The sequence below is a fragment of the Phocoena sinus genome, chromosome 1 (assembly GCF_008692025.1).
Source record: "Phocoena sinus isolate mPhoSin1 chromosome 1, mPhoSin1.pri, whole genome shotgun sequence".
Classification (NCBI taxonomy): domain Eukaryota; kingdom Metazoa; phylum Chordata; class Mammalia; order Artiodactyla; family Phocoenidae; genus Phocoena; species Phocoena sinus.
The window spans coordinates 126,482,253-126,500,406 of record NC_045763.1 but is presented as its reverse complement, the minus strand read 5'-3'; the positions used below and the strand labels follow the sequence as shown (position 1 = coordinate 126,500,406).

At 34.9% G+C, this 18,154-nt stretch overlaps 2 protein-coding genes and 1 pseudogene across 2 annotated transcripts in view; 1 reads left to right on the top strand and 2 right to left on the bottom strand.

Annotated features, from left to right (window-relative positions):
• CCDC181 (coiled-coil domain containing 181) overlaps window positions 1–12,712 on the top strand; it is a 28,733-nt gene extending 16,021 nt beyond the window's left edge. Inside the window, 2 exon segments of the mRNA XM_032612602.1 lie at window positions 10,514–10,668; window positions 12,398–12,712. Coding sequence (XP_032468493.1) covers window positions 10,514–10,668; window positions 12,398–12,560 — 318 coding nt within the window. The 3' untranslated portion in view covers window positions 12,561–12,712.
• Window positions 12,713–14,356: 1,644 nt separating this feature from the next.
• LOC116743730 lies at window positions 14,357–15,079 on the bottom strand (annotated as a pseudogene).
• Window positions 15,080–15,194: 115 nt separating this feature from the next.
• LOC116743737 (SNRPN upstream reading frame protein-like) lies at window positions 15,195–15,464 on the bottom strand. The gene has a single exon (XM_032612622.1). The coding sequence runs from the start codon at window positions 15,462–15,464 to the stop codon at window positions 15,195–15,197; it is 270 nt and encodes an 89-aa protein (XP_032468513.1).
• Window positions 15,465–18,154: the final 2,690 nt, after the last annotated feature.

Below are 18,154 nucleotides of genomic sequence, written 5' to 3'. Positions count from 1 at the left end.
TTTATTTTCTTAATTTTTCTTCGAATTAATAATATACATTATTATTGTATACGAGCATGTGTGTATTCTGTGAATTTCCTATTTATAGTCCTTTTTTGTTTTATTTTTCTTATTGCATTGTATATTAGAGATTTTAATCCTTTGTCTATTATGTCTGTGAATATGTTTTCCTAGGCTGCAAAATGATATAGTTTTACATTTATTTACATTTATTATGCCATTTGTAGAAATTTTTAGCTTTTAAAATCTTGGGATGGATGGTACCTTTTAAGGTAGTAGACCTGAAACCACAAACTAAAAGAGAAAATATTGAGAAATTTGACTGCAACTGTATAGTAAAATAATACTATGCTATAACCAAGTAGGGTTTATTTTAGGAAGGAAATTATGGGCCAATAATAACAAATCTATTAATATATTCAGTACATAATAGGTAGATAAAGGAGAATTTATGGTTATCTTGAAAGATATAGAAAGGGTATTTACTAGTATTTATTATAATTTATTTTTAAGTATTTCTAATAAAATATGGGTTACAATATAAATACCATCTTAGGTAATACTATAGGCATACCCATTAAAGTCAGAGATAGGTAAGGCTCCCCTCTATAATAATAATTTTATTCTGGGAGTTCTATCCAATTTATTAAGAGAAAAGGAAATGAGGTATAAGTATTAGCAAAGTGGTCTTTTATATTATAAATATACAAAAATTTATAGTCTTTCTGTATTCCAGCAAAAACCTCATAGAAAAATATAAAAGGGGAAGGAATATAGGCATATATAAAAAACTTTGAGCTGAACAGGAATGTGTAAGACCTCTATGGAGCGTCTTTGCAGGGGACCAAAAAGGTGAATTTGGTAAATGAAAATAAATATAATATTCCTAGATGGGGGGAAAATATTATAAATATATGAGTTATTTGCTAAATGAAAACAAATACGATACTCCTATAATATTCCTGGATGAATGAACTAAATATTACAAAGATTTGGGTTCCTCCAAATTTATCTTTATATTTAATGTAATATCCATTAAAAGCTGATTAGGACTTTTAAATTGTCATAATTGTTAGTGTTACTATTAATATTTATATTATTAAAGCAAAACTTTTGAATTTTCCAATAAAAAATGGGCAACGGATATGTATAATAAGTTCAAATGATATGGATAAATATAGTTGTCCATAATATATGAGAGCAAGATACAAATTTGGTAGAGTCAAAGAAATGCCAATTTAAATTTTTTCATGTATTCGATAGATATTTTTTTAACTGCTTACTATATGACAGATGCTATTCTAGGCACAGCATGGAAAAAATAGGTTTATTTTTAATTAATTAATTAATTAATTTGTTTGAGCTGGGTCTTATTTGCACCAGGTGGGCTCCTTAGTTGCAGCTCGAGGGCTCCATAGTTGCAGCTTGCCAGCTCTTTAGTTGTGGCATGTGGGCTCCTTAGTTGTGGCTTGCCAGCTCCTTAGTTGAGGCACACGGGCTCATTAGTTGTGGCAGGCGAACTCTTAGTTGCGGCATGCCTGTGGGATCTAGTTCCCTGACCAGGGGTTGAACCCAAGCCCCCTGAATTGGGAGCATGGAGTCTTAACCACTGCACCACCAGGGAAGTCCCAGAAAAATAGGTTTAATCTATGTTTTATAACGCTCATCTAGTAGTGATTGAAAAAAAAATTTTTAAGTCTCAATGTAAAATAAATTTATAATTATAAATAGTGATGAATGCTATGAAAAAAAGGAGCTATGAGAGATCATAATGAGGGCAATAAGTGTATCAGGAAAGATTTTTCTGATGAGTAAAGTAGAAGTAGAAATTAGGCCAAGGATTAGAGGAATTTGTTTTAAGCCAGGAGAACATGTGAGAATGCCTGAGACAGGAACTAACTTGGTGAGTTTGAGTGGATCCAGAAAGTGAGCAGGAATCAGATCATGTGGCATGTTGGGGTCTATAATTTTGTATTTAATCCTGTTATGGGAAGCCATTGAGATTATTTAAACAGAGGAGTGATATATTACATTTGCAGTTCCACAAGATCACTCTGACTGCCATGCTGTGAATGGATTGGAGGGGGCAAGAACAGATATGCGGAGAGCAGTTAGAAAGCATATATAGTTGTCTAGGTGAGAAATGATGGTGATTTGGGCTAGAATTATAACAGCAGAGAGAGAAAGAAAGAGAGATGTGAAATGTGATATTTGTTTTAGAGTATTAATTGAAGGAACTTCATAATTAACTAGATATGTGAGTGAGGAAGAATGAGGTGTAAAGGGAATACACCAGGTTTCTCTTCTGAGCAACTTGGCGGATGACGGTGCCACTCACTGGAGCAGTAGAAAAGATACTGATTGGGGGAAATTATCATTTCAATTGTTGAGTTTGAAGTACCTACAAAACTTTCAGGTAAAGATGTTGAAGACTGACTGAAGAAATGTGTCTAGTATTCAGGACAGAGGTTGGGACTGGAAATATTAATGAGAAGATTAGTGATTTCAAAGATGTGGATGTGGATGTGGCTATTGGAGTGGGTGGCAAGTGCAGTGAAGAAAGGCGTAGAAAATGAAAAAATGAAAAATCTGTGAGGCTGGATGTCGAATGGCTCATTCATTTGGTTAATCCCAAGTGTTAACTTGGGATTAGGATGGAGAGGTACATTGAGCCGGTTGTGACCAGAGATTGTTAGAGTAATATAGTCAAATAATATAAATATCAAAGGAGCATGGCTTTACTTAAGAGTAGAGAAGAAGATGTTCTCTACTCTTCAGGAGTTCTGAAGAAGTATGAAGGAATAAAGAGTATATTAACTTCTTCACCAGACCTCTGAAGTACTTGAAGTATGGCAAAAAATGCAGCTTCCATTTGAGAGAGAAAAGCTGTGTCTTACGTGAGAATCAGGATTTGGGTAAGGAAGGAGGTTTAAGGCCAGGGTCCTAGCAATGGTTTAGGAGAATGAGGGATGTTTGGAAGTCTTTATATTATTGAATGGGAATTATAGAGAAGAAACTAGAAAGATTTTGGAGGGAGTGAAGGAATTCGAGATTGGGTAGGTTAGAAGGATAGCACGTTACTGTAGTATTTAAGAGTAAAGAAATTGAGAGGAGCTTACGTTTCAATCACTGACCAAGAAAAACCCCTGTGACAGCACTGCTGATAATTTCCCAGGGGATGACGGACCTTCAGGCCTCATGGCATTCAGCCTAATGTTATATTTTTATTGGGCATTTGTAAAAATAAATGTATACCTTAATTTTCTATTGTGTTCTATTTAGAGATAATAAAACTTTGAATTGTATTCTCTAAAAACATGAGCCACGTTGAACATAATTTAAATTCTTTTGGTTAGAAGATATCATGGTTATATATTTCCCTTTGGAATTTTAATTTTTTGCTATATTTTAAGTCTGTCTCAAAAATTAACTTTAGCTAGAAATTATATCATAAACAAATAATATTCTGAAGAACTTCTGTGAACTTTGTCTCTACTGAAGCCCAGCTATAGTATACTTTGGTAGTTGATTAATTTGGCTTATTAATGCATTGTGATAGTAAGTGTATTTTGCTGGTGTATTTCACTTCTGTGGGATATTTTGTATAATGTGAGTCATAGTTTCCAGAAAATATCTTTACAATATATAGATTGTAGAATGACCTATTTTACATTGAATTAAAAATGCTTTTAGGTGATGGAATTTCTATTGCCATTTAAGGAAAAATAGCTAAAAATGTCTTTCCATCTTTGTAATGAGCTTTGCTTCTCTTGGTCAGTGTTATATATAAATGATACATGTGCACTGTATGTATATACACACATATGCAAGCATATGTATGCATGTCATCACTCTATCTAGGTGAACTCTCCGTGGACACTTGCATACATTTTGTATTCTACATTTGGATGTTGTGTTGTATTAATGTCAATGGGCTGAAGTTGGTCGATAATGTTGTTTAAATCTTCTATATCCTTACTGTTTTCCCCCTCTTTGTTCTATGAAGTACTGAGAAAGTTATGTTAAACTATCATTGTGTACTGGTCTGTTTCCCTTCTAGTTCCATTGGGTTTTGCTTCATATTTTTAAAAGTTTCATGTGTATGCATTTATGAATTTATGTCTTCCTGATTGAATGACATTTTCACATTATGAGTTCCTCTTGCCTTGAAATCTACTTTGTCTGATGTTAATGAAGTCACAGTAACCTTCTTTAACATTTGCATGTTATAGCTTATTTCATATTTTAATTTCAATTTATCTGTCTTTATATTTGAAGAGTTACTTGTGCAAAGAGCATATATTTGGATATTTTAATCTAGAAATTTGTTACTTTTAACAGGAGTTCATTTATATTTATAATTATTGATAAGGGTAGGTTTTAAGTTTACCATCTTGATATTTGTTTTCTATTTGTTCCATTTGTTTTTAACTCCATTATTCATCTTTTTTCTGCCTTCTTACAGAGATTAATCAAGTATTTAAAAAAATATTCCATTTTATTTTCTTATTGGCTTTTAGTTATACTTCTGAATTATTTTTGAAATCATTGTTTTAGGGATTATGATATGTATATCATAAATCTTTATCAGAAATAGGCTGTTTTTGAATTTTTTTAAAATTTGATATGGAATTTTGGGTTGACAGTTTTTTTTTTTTCCTTTCAGCACTTCACAGATGGTGTTCAGTGGTTTTCTTGCATCCATTGTTTCTAATTAGAAGTCAGTTGTAATTCTTATCATTGTCCCTTTGTATGAAATGTTTTTTCTGTGGCTACTTTAAACCTTTTCTGATGTGAATTTCAGCAGTTTAGTAGATGTGTGACTCTCTTTGAATTTGACTAACTTGGGCTTTGCTGAGCTTCTTGTATCTGTAGGTTGATGTTTTATACCAAATTTGGGAAATTTTTGGCCACTATTTTTACAAATATTTTTTTCTGCCCTGTTATCTTTCTCTTATTATTTTGGAAATCCAGTTTTACATATGATAGAATACTTGCTGTTATCTCAGATGTTACTAAGGTCCTGTTTGTTAAAACATTTTTTCTTTTTTCAGCTTGCATAATTTCTATTGATCTGTCTTCTGGCATTGACATCACTTAGGCAATGTCCAGTCTACTGTTAAGCTCATTCAGGGAATTTAGGTTGTTTTTTGTCTTTTAAGTTTCTATTTCTTTTTTTGTGTGTGTGTGTGATCTGTCTTGTTTTTTTTAGTTGTATTGAAATATAATTAATAAATAAAATTGTAAGACAAAGTGTACAACATGATTTGATACACATATACATTATTAAAAGATTCCCCCCATTAAGCTGATTAACATATACATCACCTCCCCCCTTTTTGGAGAAAAGATTTAAGTTCTACTCTCTTGGCAAATTTCACTTATATAATACAGTATTATCAACTATACTCACCATATTATACATTAGATCCTCAGACTTTTTTCACCTTATAACTGAAAGTTTGTACCCTTTTACCAACTTCTCCCTATTTCTCCCAAGCCCCCAATTCCTCATAACCACCACTCTCCATTTCTATGAACTAGACTTTTTTTTAAGTTTCCACATGTAAATGGTGCTATTTAGTATTTGTCTCTGTCTGGCATATTTCACTTATAATAATGCCCTCCAGGTTCAGGTTCATCCATGTTATTGCAAGTTATAGAATTTCCTTCTTTTTTAAGGCTGAATAATATTCATGTGTGTGCGTGCATGTGTGTGTGTGACATTTCTTGATCCATTCATTCATCTACAGACACTTAGGTTGTTTTCATACTTTGTCTATTGTGAATAATGATGCAACGAATATGGGAGTGCAGATATCACTTCTAGATAATTTTCTTTTCCTTTGGATATATACCCACAAGTGGGATTGTTGGATCATATAATAATTCTATTTTTAATTTATTGAGGAACCTCCACACTGTTTACCATAATGGTTATACCAGATTACATCCCCACCAACCATGCACAAAGGTTCCCTTTTCTCCACATCCTTGCCAGCATTTGTTTTCTCTTGTCTTTTTTGATAATAGCTATCCTAACATGTATGAGATGATATCTCGTGGTGGTTTTTGTTTGCATTTTCCTGATGATGAGTGATGTGGAGCATGTTTTCATGTACACGTTGGCCATTTGTATATCTTATTTGGAAAAATGTCCATTTAAATCCTTCGCCTATTTTATAATTGGGCTTTTTTCTTTTTTGCTATTGAATTATATGAATTCCTTGCATATTTTGGATATAACCCCTTATTGGACATATAGTTTGAAAATATTTTATCTCAGTCAATATGCCTTTTCATTTTGTTGAAGGTTCCCTTTGCTGTTCACAAGCTTTTTAGTTTGATGTAGTCCCATTTAAAAATTATTGCTTATGCTGTCTTTGTTTTGCTATCAAATCCAAAAAATCATTTCTAAGAACAATGCTAAGGAGTTTATCCTTGATATTTCTTTTTAGGAGTTGTACTGTTTCAGGTCTTACACACAGTCTTTAATCCATATTGAGTTGATTTTTGTGTATGGTGTAAGGTGTTCAGTTTCATTGTTTTGTATGTAGCAATTCAGTTTTACCAATTTCATTTGTTGAAAAGACTGTCCTTCCCTCATTGTTATTTTTGGTTCCTTTGTTGAAAATTAATTACCATATATGTGCACGTTGATTTCAGGCTCTCTGTTCTGTTCCATTGATCTATGTATCTATTCTGCCAGTACTATAGTGTTTGATTACTTTAGCTTTATAATATAGTTTAAAATCAGGAAGTGTGATGCTTCCAGCTTTGTTCTTCTTTCTCAAGATTACATTGGATATTTGGTCTTGTACAAATTTTAGGATTTTTTTTTCTATTTTTGTGAAAAATTCCATTGGAATTTTTATGGGGATTATAATGAATTTTTAGATTATATGGACAATTTTTAAATAGCATGGACATTTTAACAGGATTAGTTTTTCGAGTCCGTGAGCATGGAATATCTTTCCATTCATTTGTGTCTTCTTCAATTTCTTTCATCAGTGTCTTTTTGTTTTCAGCATATAGATCTTTCACCTCCTTGGTTAAATTTATTTCTAAGTACATATTTCATTCTTTGTGATGCTATTTTATTTATTTATTTATTTATTTATTTTGCGGTACGCAGGCCTCTCACTGCTGTGGCCTCTCCTGTTGCGGAGCACAGGCTCTGGACGCGCAGGCTCAGCGGCCATGGCTCACGGGCCCAGCCACTCCGCGGCATGTGGGATCTTCCCGGACCAGGGCACGAACCCGTGTCCCCTGCGTCGGCAGGTGGACTCTCAACCACTGCGCCACCAGGGAAGCCCTGTGATGCTATTTTAAAAGGGCTTATTTAATTAATTTTCTTTCAGATAGATTGTTGTTAGTGTATAGAAACACAACTGATTTTTTTATATTGATTTTATATCCTGCAACTTTACTGAACTGGTTTATTAGTTCTAACATTTTTAGGGCGGTGAAGTCTTTAGGGTTTCTATATAATATAGAATAATATAATAATATCGTGTAATCTGCAAATAGAGCAGTTTTACTTCTTCCTTTCTAATTTGAATGCCTTTTATTTCTTTTTCTTGTCTGATTGCTCCAGATAGGACTTCCAATACTGTGTTGAATAAAAGTGGTGAGAATGGGCATCCTTGTCTTGCTCCTGATATTAGAAGAAAAGCTTTCAGCTTTTCACTATTGTGTATGATGTTAGCTGTGGACTTGTGATATACAGCCTTTATTACGTTGAGGTATATTCTCTTTATACCCAATTTCTTGAGAGTTTTTATCATGAAAAGATATTTTGTCAAATGCTTTTTTGCATCTATCCAGATAATCATATGATTTTTATCTTTTGTTTTGTTAATGTGTATAACACTGATTGATTTGTAGATTTGAACCATCCTTACATCTCTGGAAAGTCCCACCTGATCATGCTGTATGATCCTTTCTAATATACTGCTGAATTAGCTTTTCTAATATTTCACTGAGTATTTTTACATCACTGTTCATCAAGGATATTGGCCTCTAATTTTTTTTTCATGTAGTATCCTTGTCTGGCTTTGGTATCACATTATACTGGCCTCATAAAATGGGTTGGAAGTGTTTTCTCCTCTTCTGTTTATTGGAAGAGTTTGAGAAGGATTGGTATTAATTCTTCTGTTGATTTTCTAGAAGCCATCTGGTCTTGGACTTTTGTTTTTGGGAGATTTTTGATTACTTATTCAATTTCATTACTAGTAATCAGTCTATTCACATTTTCTATTTCTTCCTGATTCAGTCTCGGTAGGTTGTATGTTTCTAGGAATTTATTCATTTCTTCTGGGTTTTACAGTTTGTTGGTTTATAGTTGTTCATAATTGTCTTTTATGATCCTTTGTATTTCTGTACTATTAGTTGTAATGTCTCTTTTATCATTTATAATTTTATTAATTTGAGTCCTTTCTCTTTTGCTAAGTCTAGCTAAATGTTTATCTTTTTAAGAAATCAGCTTTTAGTTTCTTTGCTCTTTTCTATTGTCATTTTAGTTTCTGTTGTATTTATTTACACTCTGATCTTTGTTATTTTCTTCTTTCTACTAACTTTTGGCTTAGTTTATATCTCTTTTTCTAATTACACCTCAGGTGTAAAGTTAGGTTGGTTTTTTGATCTCACCTTCTTAGAACTGTCTTTGTTGCATCCCATATGTGTTGGTATGTTGTATTTCCCTTTTCATTTGTGTCAGGCTATTTTTTGACTTCCCATCTGTTTTTTTCCTTTGACCCATTGGTTGCTCAGGAGCCTGTTAATCTCCACATATTTGTGAATTTTCCAGTTTTCTTCTTGCAGTGGATTTTTGCTATTTACTGGACATGCCAAGTATAACCCCTTCTCAGAACCTTTGCCCTGTTACCATTGCTTGAAATACTCTTTTTCCAGATATCCCATAAATGGTTCCCTCACTTTCTATCTATTGATAAATACCATCCTTTCTCCTCACCTCTCCCATTATTACTCTCTCTGACATATCAATCAGTCAATCAATCATATATTTTCATCTCCTTATCTTGAACAACACTGCCCTATACAATTTTCTGTGATGATGGTAATATTCTATATCTGCAGCATCCAATAAAGTAGCCACTAGCCATAATGTGACTATTAAGTATTTGAATGTGACTGTCTAATTTTATTTAATTTAAGTAGCTACATGTGACTAGTGACTATTGTATAGTGCAGGTATGGAATGTATGAGAAAGGGAGGCTTATTTTTTTTTTTCTTTTTTTTTTTGCGGTACGCGGGTCTCTCACTGCTGTGGCCTTTTTTTTTTTCTTTGATGCATCCCGGTAGCTATGTGCATGTAGATACTCTGTGTAGTAGATATTCTGTAAATAGCTGTTGAATAAATAGATGAACAGTGATACCCATCTCTGAATTCTTAACTCTTTTAATCTATAATTGCGGACTGAACACTTTTTAGTCATCTCCAGACATTCCCAAACTTCAGGTGTTCAGCAATGGTCCTGTAGGTCCATGGGACCTCCTCACAAAGTTCTGCATTATACATCAAAGGTCCTAAATTGTATAAATTATATAAATTAGACTGAAGCATACTGGGCAATATGGGTTACAGATAAAGGAAAATGCAAGGTGTAGGCGGTGGTCTTCTCTATCACAGAGTTCATATTTGGTGAAAGTATTAATTGAATGAATCTTTTCCTTTTGTGTTCTAGCCAGGCATCCATGTGAGTCATGCTTTTCCCAAGACCAAAGAGCCCCAAATCTTTCCCTTTGCTCTCTTTATTCTCCCAAATAAGAGCTCTTTCAGCTATCCCTGAATATAGTATCCATCAAGAAGTTTGAAGAACCATACAATAAGCTGCTCCCACTAGCCCATTCTTATGACAAAATCCTCATGGCTGTTATCCTTATGAAAAAGTTCTTATGGTTGAAAATCCTCATTGCCACACTCCATAATAATAATTACAGTTTTGGAGATGGGCTTGGCAGTTAGATGCTCTTAAAACTTAAAAATGAAAGTAGAATTTAAAAGAAGTTTGAATAACACAAATGTTAGGTCATTGGTTTTCAATTTCAGTGGAGCTTCCATGGAGCTTCCTTCAGGAATTGATACCAAGACCTCAACTCACTCATACTGCCTATCCCCAACATTTTTTCAGCCATGTTTTATGTGTATGTGCCATTGTGCAAAATTATTTTATTTGTCAAAGGGCTCAACTTTGAAAAGTTTGCAAATCACTGCATCTAGCCCTTCATTTGTTGATTACCTCAGTAAGACTTTTGAAAGAAGCCAGAGGGCAGTGAGTTCAATGTTGAATTTTCTGACAAAAGGGTAATCAGTGTTGCTGGTTCAAAGGTCATGTATTTGGTTTGGATGCAAGGAGCACAAGTAATGAGATTGGTATTATTATGAAAAATTGGTGAGTAGGACATGTGTTCCTGTAGGGTCTTATAGGCAGGGGCTCAAAAAGTAGTTTTGGTTTCTTTAAATTAAGCAAAGCTTGTTTTTGTAAGCAGCAGGAAAACAGAGATGCACAGCAAGCTTTTCGATTATGGCTTAAAAAAAAGCACGAAGAACAGTTGAAAGAAAGAAAGACAGAAGAACTGCGAAAGCAAGAGGAATGCTTATTCTTCCTTAAAGGAACAGAAGGCCGTGAAAGGGCCTTTAAACAGTAAGTCAAAGACAGGGCATTTCCCCCCCTTCCTCATGGTCATTTTAGAAAGTTATATAGTCAATAAAACTTAAAAAAATTGATCTCATTACATACCTATTCAATTTTAAAGCCACAGTTTTAACAATATGTGAGAAAATTCTTTAACTCCATACTTAGCGTAATACCTATACCATTTTTTCAAGGTAGTTTTCAATACTAAAATTGTTTCTTATGGCACCAGTGTGATAACCTTTGATAGCTTACCATTGATTGGTTGATTGATTTGTTCATTTCTTAGAGAAATAGGCCAAAGATTGGTTACAGCTTCTCCTACACAGTCCTCAGGAAAACTTAATAAAGAGTTGCATTTACCAATAAATATTTTTCTGTAAAGAAAAGCAGTCAGGCTGAGGAGGAAGATCTGTACAGACCAAATGAAAAGGAGATTTGGACACGTATTTTGGTAATTTAAGGCAAACCTGGTCTCCCTTCAGTTGCCTGGGTAAGAGTCTATGTTACCTGGTTTATTCTGAGGAAAGAGACCTGGCTTCAAAATTTTGCCAGCATACCTTGGGAGAGGGAGTGAATATTGTGTCCAGTTGTTTGAAGCTCACTTCTTTCTTTCTTTTCTGTCTTTTTTGCTATCTTTCTCTTTTTTAGTTTCTTTGCCTCTTTCTTTCCTTTCCTTCTTTAAAAAATATACATATCCTTTTATTATAATAGATGCAGTGAATGTGCATTGTGGAAATGGAGGGGAATGAACTCACATTTTCATCACCCAGGAATCACTATTGTTAGCACTGTACTGCATAACTTCTAGATATTTCTCTGTACATATATTTACAGTTTTAAAATATAAATTGAGATCATACTGTATATACTGTTCTGCAGTCTGCTTATTTTTGTTAATGATCTCATCTAATATCCAACCTATAACCATTTTTTTCCCAATCGACCCCTAAATGACTACAGTTAATTTGCTCAAACTGATATCCAATTTCAAAACCACACAACATTAGATTATGAGGTTTCTTAAGTCTCTTATACTAATGCAGTTATTTATTTGTCTGGATTTATTTCTGAAAAAATTATTTATATACACACACACCACGTATGCACTTTCATACCAGAGATGTGAGTATACAGTTATTTTTAATGTTATTTTACCTAAGCAAGTTTTATAGACTTAAATTTGTTAGAATGTGGACGCTTCCTTCACCCTTTTTGATGTTTCTTATGCTTAGGCTTATTTTTCCATTTTAAGGGAGAACTATTTTATGCACTGAAAAGCAAGAGCTCTATAATTTCTCCACCAAGAAGAGCAAGGAGACATTTCTGCATGCTGGTATTCTGCATGCTGCTTAAGTAATGTTGTAGAATACAGTTAGTTGCAAAAAATAAGTTATTTGGTATCTATCAAATACTTATTTGCTTAGAAAATCATATTTTAAAAGATAGGACCTATGTCACGTAAAATAGTGTTTATTACTTAAAAAAGTTTTTTTAGTTGGCAATTTCCTTATTAGACAAACTTAATTTCAAACATTTGATTCTAAATGTGACTATACTTCCTTGTATGAGCCTTTGGTATAAGCCTGAAATTTTTCAGTTCATACTAACTTGTGTTATGAACAGAGCTTTTTAATCTAAAGAAATCGAATTTCCTTTGTCTGTAGTAATAACTTTATAGCATGAAGAATATATTCAGGTTAGTACTCAACAGGTCTGTTCATGTCTTTTTCTACAGATGGCTAAGAAGGAAACGGATAGAAAAACTAGCAGAGCAGCAAGCTGTCAAAGAAAGAACTAGACAGCTCCGACTGGAAGCAAAGCGTTCTAAACAGTTACAGTACCACCTATATAATACGTCAGAAGCCAAATCTTTTCGTTTTACTGATCATTACAGCTGAAGGTATCTATTAAATACTTCATTTGGAAGCTACTGTCCTCAAAATTTTGGATATCATTTCTTACGGTCTGTGTGCTTTGGTCATACTCTAAATTATGGAAATGCTATTTATCTTTTGGTAATGTTGATAGTGAATTTATCTTATTTCTTTTAAACTAGAGCAAAATAAATTTCTTCTATCATAGCATTGTAATGTGTTATACCACCTCTTAGTCCATGCAAAAAATTGAACAAATAAACTGGACATTCCTTTACTTCTAAATTATTTTAACATGTCTAGCTGGAACAGGCACAAAAAAGGGACAGATATCTATTATTAGTTTCTGTTATCATTTTTTAAAAAATGCAATAGAACATTTCATAAGGCAGGAGGAGTGACCTCTTAAACAAGCCTGGTTCAAGGCCTGATACAAAGTCCTAATTATGTCAGATTTGAATTTGAATACCTATGGCAAGCTAAACAGTAGGTTAGGCCTACTTCCACGTGTTCTTTAAAAAAAAAGATAGTAACAATTATGTATACAATTTTGGGTATGTTATACAAAATTATCCAGCTCTTATTGAGAGTTTATATAATGTGCCTGGTATTGTTGTAAATGCTTTGCATAAATAATTTGATCTAATCCTTATAACAACCCTATTAGTCTTGTTTTGCAGATGAGGAAACCAAAGTACAGAGGTGAGCAGTTTGCTCACAGATTCTGAGATCTGAATGATTGCAAAATCCTTTCTGTTAGTTATATTGTAAAGCTTACATACCTTGGTAGACATTTGTGGGTATATAGGACTATACAGGAATCCAGTGTGTGGGAGAACAGTATCCTTGATATGTGTAAGAGCACTTAAGGACTGGAGGACAAAGGCAAACATACAAGTGTGATGGGGAGTGGAGAATTGCTGTAGGAGTTCTGTTAAAGCTTCAAAAGACAAGGTTCTTATCAACTGGGTATTTGTACCTTAATCACTTGACCCTAAATTAGAAAACACAGAGAACTATTCAATCCTGTCTCAACTTCCTATAGCACTTTGAGCATACACCAGGCAATTTAACATTTCATTATAAATAGTCTTTTGTTGTTTAAAGTTTACCCTTAATGATAAAAACCAATTTGGCATTTAAATATTCCACAACATTTTTACAAAAAAAGCTGTTGGAATTTTCATAAGGATTGCAGTGAATCTGTAGATGGCTTTAGGTACTATTGCCACCTTAATGAAATTGTCTTCTAATCCATAAACACAGGATGTCTTTTCATTTAGTGCAGCAATGTTTTATAGTTTTCAGTGTACAAATCTTTCACCTACCTGGTTAAATTTATTCATAGATATTTATTCTTTTGGATTCTATTGCAAATAGAATTGTTTTCTTAATTTTTCTTATGGGTTGTATACTCAAAACACAAACATAGGTGATTTTTGTGCATTGATATTATACCCTACAACTTTGTTGAATTTGTTTATTAGTGCTAAACTTTTTTGGTGATTTTTTTTTTTGCATTTTCTCTATATAGGATAATATCATTTTCAAATAGGGGTAGTTTTACTTCTTCCTATCCAACGGGATGCCTTTTATTTATTTTTGTTGACTGATTACTCTGGCTAACATGTCTAGTATAATGTAGAGTAGTAGTAGTGAAAGTGGGCACCCTTGTCTTTTTTTTCCCCCACAGTTTAATTGCTTTATGCATTTATTAGCTAATATTAATGCAGCAGAGGGGACAAAAGCTCACGAACACTCCACATATTTCACAAGACGCATTGCAGGAAACAAAGTGACTAAGAAGGATCAATAGTATCCTAGGGTCTTGCTGGACGCATTTCTGGGGGAGGTGGACCTCTTATTTCTGGTGGAGGGGGGTCTCATTCCTGGAGGGGGCATGCCTATTGGCATCCCTCAAGTAGGGGGGAGCCCAGTTGGTGGGCCCATGGGTGATCGTATACCAGGTGGAAGAGCCATAATTCCTAGAGGTGGGGCTGCTCGACCAACAGGTGTGGGGGCAGTCCCCCATCCTGGTGGATATTGAGCTGGGGCTCTAGCAATGCTGGCAGTAGCAGCAACTGCAGCAGCTGCTACAGTGCCTCTTCCCTGTGGGATCGTTACCTGTTGGGATGGCCCCCAACCCCTCGGACAGGGTCTGCTAACCCAGCAGGAGCCTGGGGAATTTGAACACCAGCTGGACCATCTCTGCCAGCTGCCCTGCCAACTCCAGGGCCTCCTGCAGCTCCAGAAAGTGGTACCCGAGCAATGCCAGTATCTTCGGGGGGTGGTCGCTCCACAGTCATGGAAACCAAGTTCTCCCCACACAGTAACACCTGACCCCAAACCCGTTTTTCTTCACGCTCTGCCTGCTTCGCATTCTTTGGCTTGATCTTCCTGAACTCATCACAATCACAGAGGATCAAGTTCATATGCTTGTCAAAAGCCTTGAAGGGGCCAGTGAAGATCTGGCCATCTTGCAGGACTCATCTCACCCTATAGTCAATGTGCTGCAGCGTCTTGCTGCTCTTTCCCAGAGTCATGATTGCTGCTCCACCAAAGCCAATACCTACAGGAAAGTTTTGGGATCCTTAAGACCTAAGGGAAGGCTGGTTTTTTTCCTCTTGGAATCAGCTACCCAGGTGTTCCAATACTGCTTTAACCACCTCTTGGCGTCTCAGTTAAGAATGCCTGTCTCAGTTCCACATGGAATTCCACCACAGGTACTTGCTGCTGCCGCTGAGACCACCTCGGGTACAGGCGACACTCCTGGTTGCGCAGCAAGGCTGTCCTTCTTCGTTTGACTTGGACTTCCACCTCTGGGATGTGCTGTTCCATGGTCCATCTCAAGTGTAAGCGGTCCCTGGCCCTGCTCCATCGTGCCACTGGCCGCTCCTCAGAACAGAATGTCTCCAGTGCCCGTTCCATTCTGCCTGGGCATCCTTGTTTTGTTCTTGATCTTAGGAGGAAAGCTTTTAGTCCTTTAGCATTAAGTATGATGTTAGCTGTGGGTTTTCCATAAAAGCCCTTTATGAAGTTGAGGAAGTTCTATTCTTATTCCTCCCTCTATTTACTCCTCTATTGCCATTTTTCTGAGTGCTTTTATCATGAAAGTGTGTTGGGTTGTATCAAATGCTCTCTGCGTCAAGTGAAATGATGTGGTTTTTTCTTCCTTGTTCTAGTAATATGATATATTACGTTGGTTGAGTCTTATATTGAACCACCCTTGCATTCCTGAGACAGATACCACTTGGTGGTATATAATCCCTTTACTATGATATTGTATTTCGTCTGCTAGTATTTTGTGAGGATTTTTTCATCTGTATTTGTAAGAGAGATTTTTCTGTAGTATTTTTTTTGTGTGTCTTTGTCTGGCTTTGGTATCAGGGTAATGCTGGCCTCAGAATGAATTAGGAAGTGTTCCCTGTTCCCTCTGCTTTTATTTTCTAGGAAGGGACTGAGGTGGATTTGGTATAAATTCTTTAAATAGTTGGTAGAATTCACTAGTGAAACTATCGGGTCCTGGACTTTTCTTTGTTGGGATGTTTTTTGTTTTTTAATATACTTTATTTTTTAGAGCAGTTTTAGGTTCACAGCAAAGTTGAGCAGAAAGTACAGAGAGTTCCCATATATCCCTTGCTCCCTCCGTCCCTAAAACCTTCCCCAGTATCAACATCCCTCACCAAAGTGGTACATTTGTGGCAATCAATGAACCTACATTGACACATCATCACCCAACATCCATAGCTCACGTTAGGATTCACTCTTGGTGTTGAGAGGTTTTTGATTACTGATTAAAACCTCTTGTTATAGGCTTGTTCATATTTCCTATTTCTCGAGTCAGTTTTGGTAATGTGTTTCTAGGAACTTGTCCATTTCATTCAGATTATTTAATTTGTTGGTGTATACTTGTTCCTTTATTTAAATGAGGTTGGTAATAACGTCCTACTCTCATTTCTGAGTTTAGGTATTTGCATCTTCAGTTTTTCATAGTCTGGCTACAGGTTTGTCAATTTTGCGGATCTTTTCAAAGAACCAGCTTTTGATTTCCTTGATTCTCTGTTTTTCTACTTTATCTCCACCCTAACTTCAGTTGTCTTCCTTCTGCTAGTTTTGGGTTGTTTGCTCTTGTTTTTCTAGTTCCTTAAGGTGTAACGTTAGGTTGTTGATATATGAACTCTTTTTTGTTGTTGTTTAGCTCAGTTAACTGTTATCTTTATTATTGACACTCTTAAAGCAACAGTTGCAGAGGTGTGCCACTAGTTTGTGGTTATGAGTGTATGTATATAATTTTTTAGTTTTTTTATTGTGGTAGAATATATATTACCTAATTTATGATTTTGACCATTTTTTAAAATGTAAAATTCAGTGTCATTAAGTACATTCATATGTTGTGCAACCATCACCACTATCCATCTCCATAAATTTTCAACAGTCCGAACTGAAACTCTGTACCTAATAAACAAAACTCTCCATTCTGCTTTCCCTTAACCCTGGGTAACCACTATTCCACTTTCTGTCTCTATGAATTTGATTATTTCAGGTATGTCAAATAAGTGGAATCATATACTATTTGCCCTTTTGTGTCTGATTTATCTAGTGTAGTGTCTTAAAGATTCATGTGTGCTGTAGCATATCAGAATTTACTCCTTCTTAAGGCTGAATAATATTCCATTGCATGTATATACCACATTTATCTATTCATCCATCAAAGGACATGTGAATTACTACTTTTTGGCTATTGTGAATGCTGCTGCTATGAAACATTGGTATACAAATATCTTTTTGAGTCCCTGCTTTCAATTCTTTTGGGTATCTACCTAGAGTTGTAATTGTTGGATAATGTGGCAATTGTGTGTGTAATTGTTTGAGGAATTTCCATACTGTCCTCAATAATGGCTGCACCATTTTACATTCCCACCAGCAATGCACAAGGGTTCCAGTTTCTCCACATCTTTGCCAACGCTTGTTATTTTGCTTTACTGGTAATAGCCGTCCTAATGGATATGAAGTGGTATCAGTTTGCATTTCCCTAATGATTAGTGATGTTGAGCATCTTTTGATGTGCTTATTGGCCATTCGTATATCTTTTTGTGGAGAAATGTCTATTCCTTTGCCCATTTTGTAACTGGATTGTTTTTTGGTTGTTGAGTCGTAGCCCTTTATTTATTCTGGACATTAGACCCTTAAAAGATACATGATTTGCAAATATTTTTCTCCATTTTATAGGATGCCTTTTCATTCTGTTATTTCTTTTGCTGTGCAGTTTTAATTTTGATGAGGTTTATCTAGTTTTTTCTTTTGTTGCCTGTACTTCTGGTGTCATAGTCAAGAAATCATTGCCAAATCCACTGTCATGGAGCGTTTCCTCTATGTTTTTTTTTTTTTTTTTTTACATCTTTATTAGAGTATAATTGCTTTACAATGGTGTGTTAGTTTCTGCTTTATAACAAAGTGAATCAGTTATACATATACATATGTTCCCATATCTCTTCCCTCTTGTGTCTCCCTCCCTCCCACCCTCCCTATCCTGTTTTATACTAAGTAAACCTAAAGGAAAGGCTGAAGAATCAGTTGTAAATAGTATAAGCTAGATGAAGACTTGAATTGAAGGACAT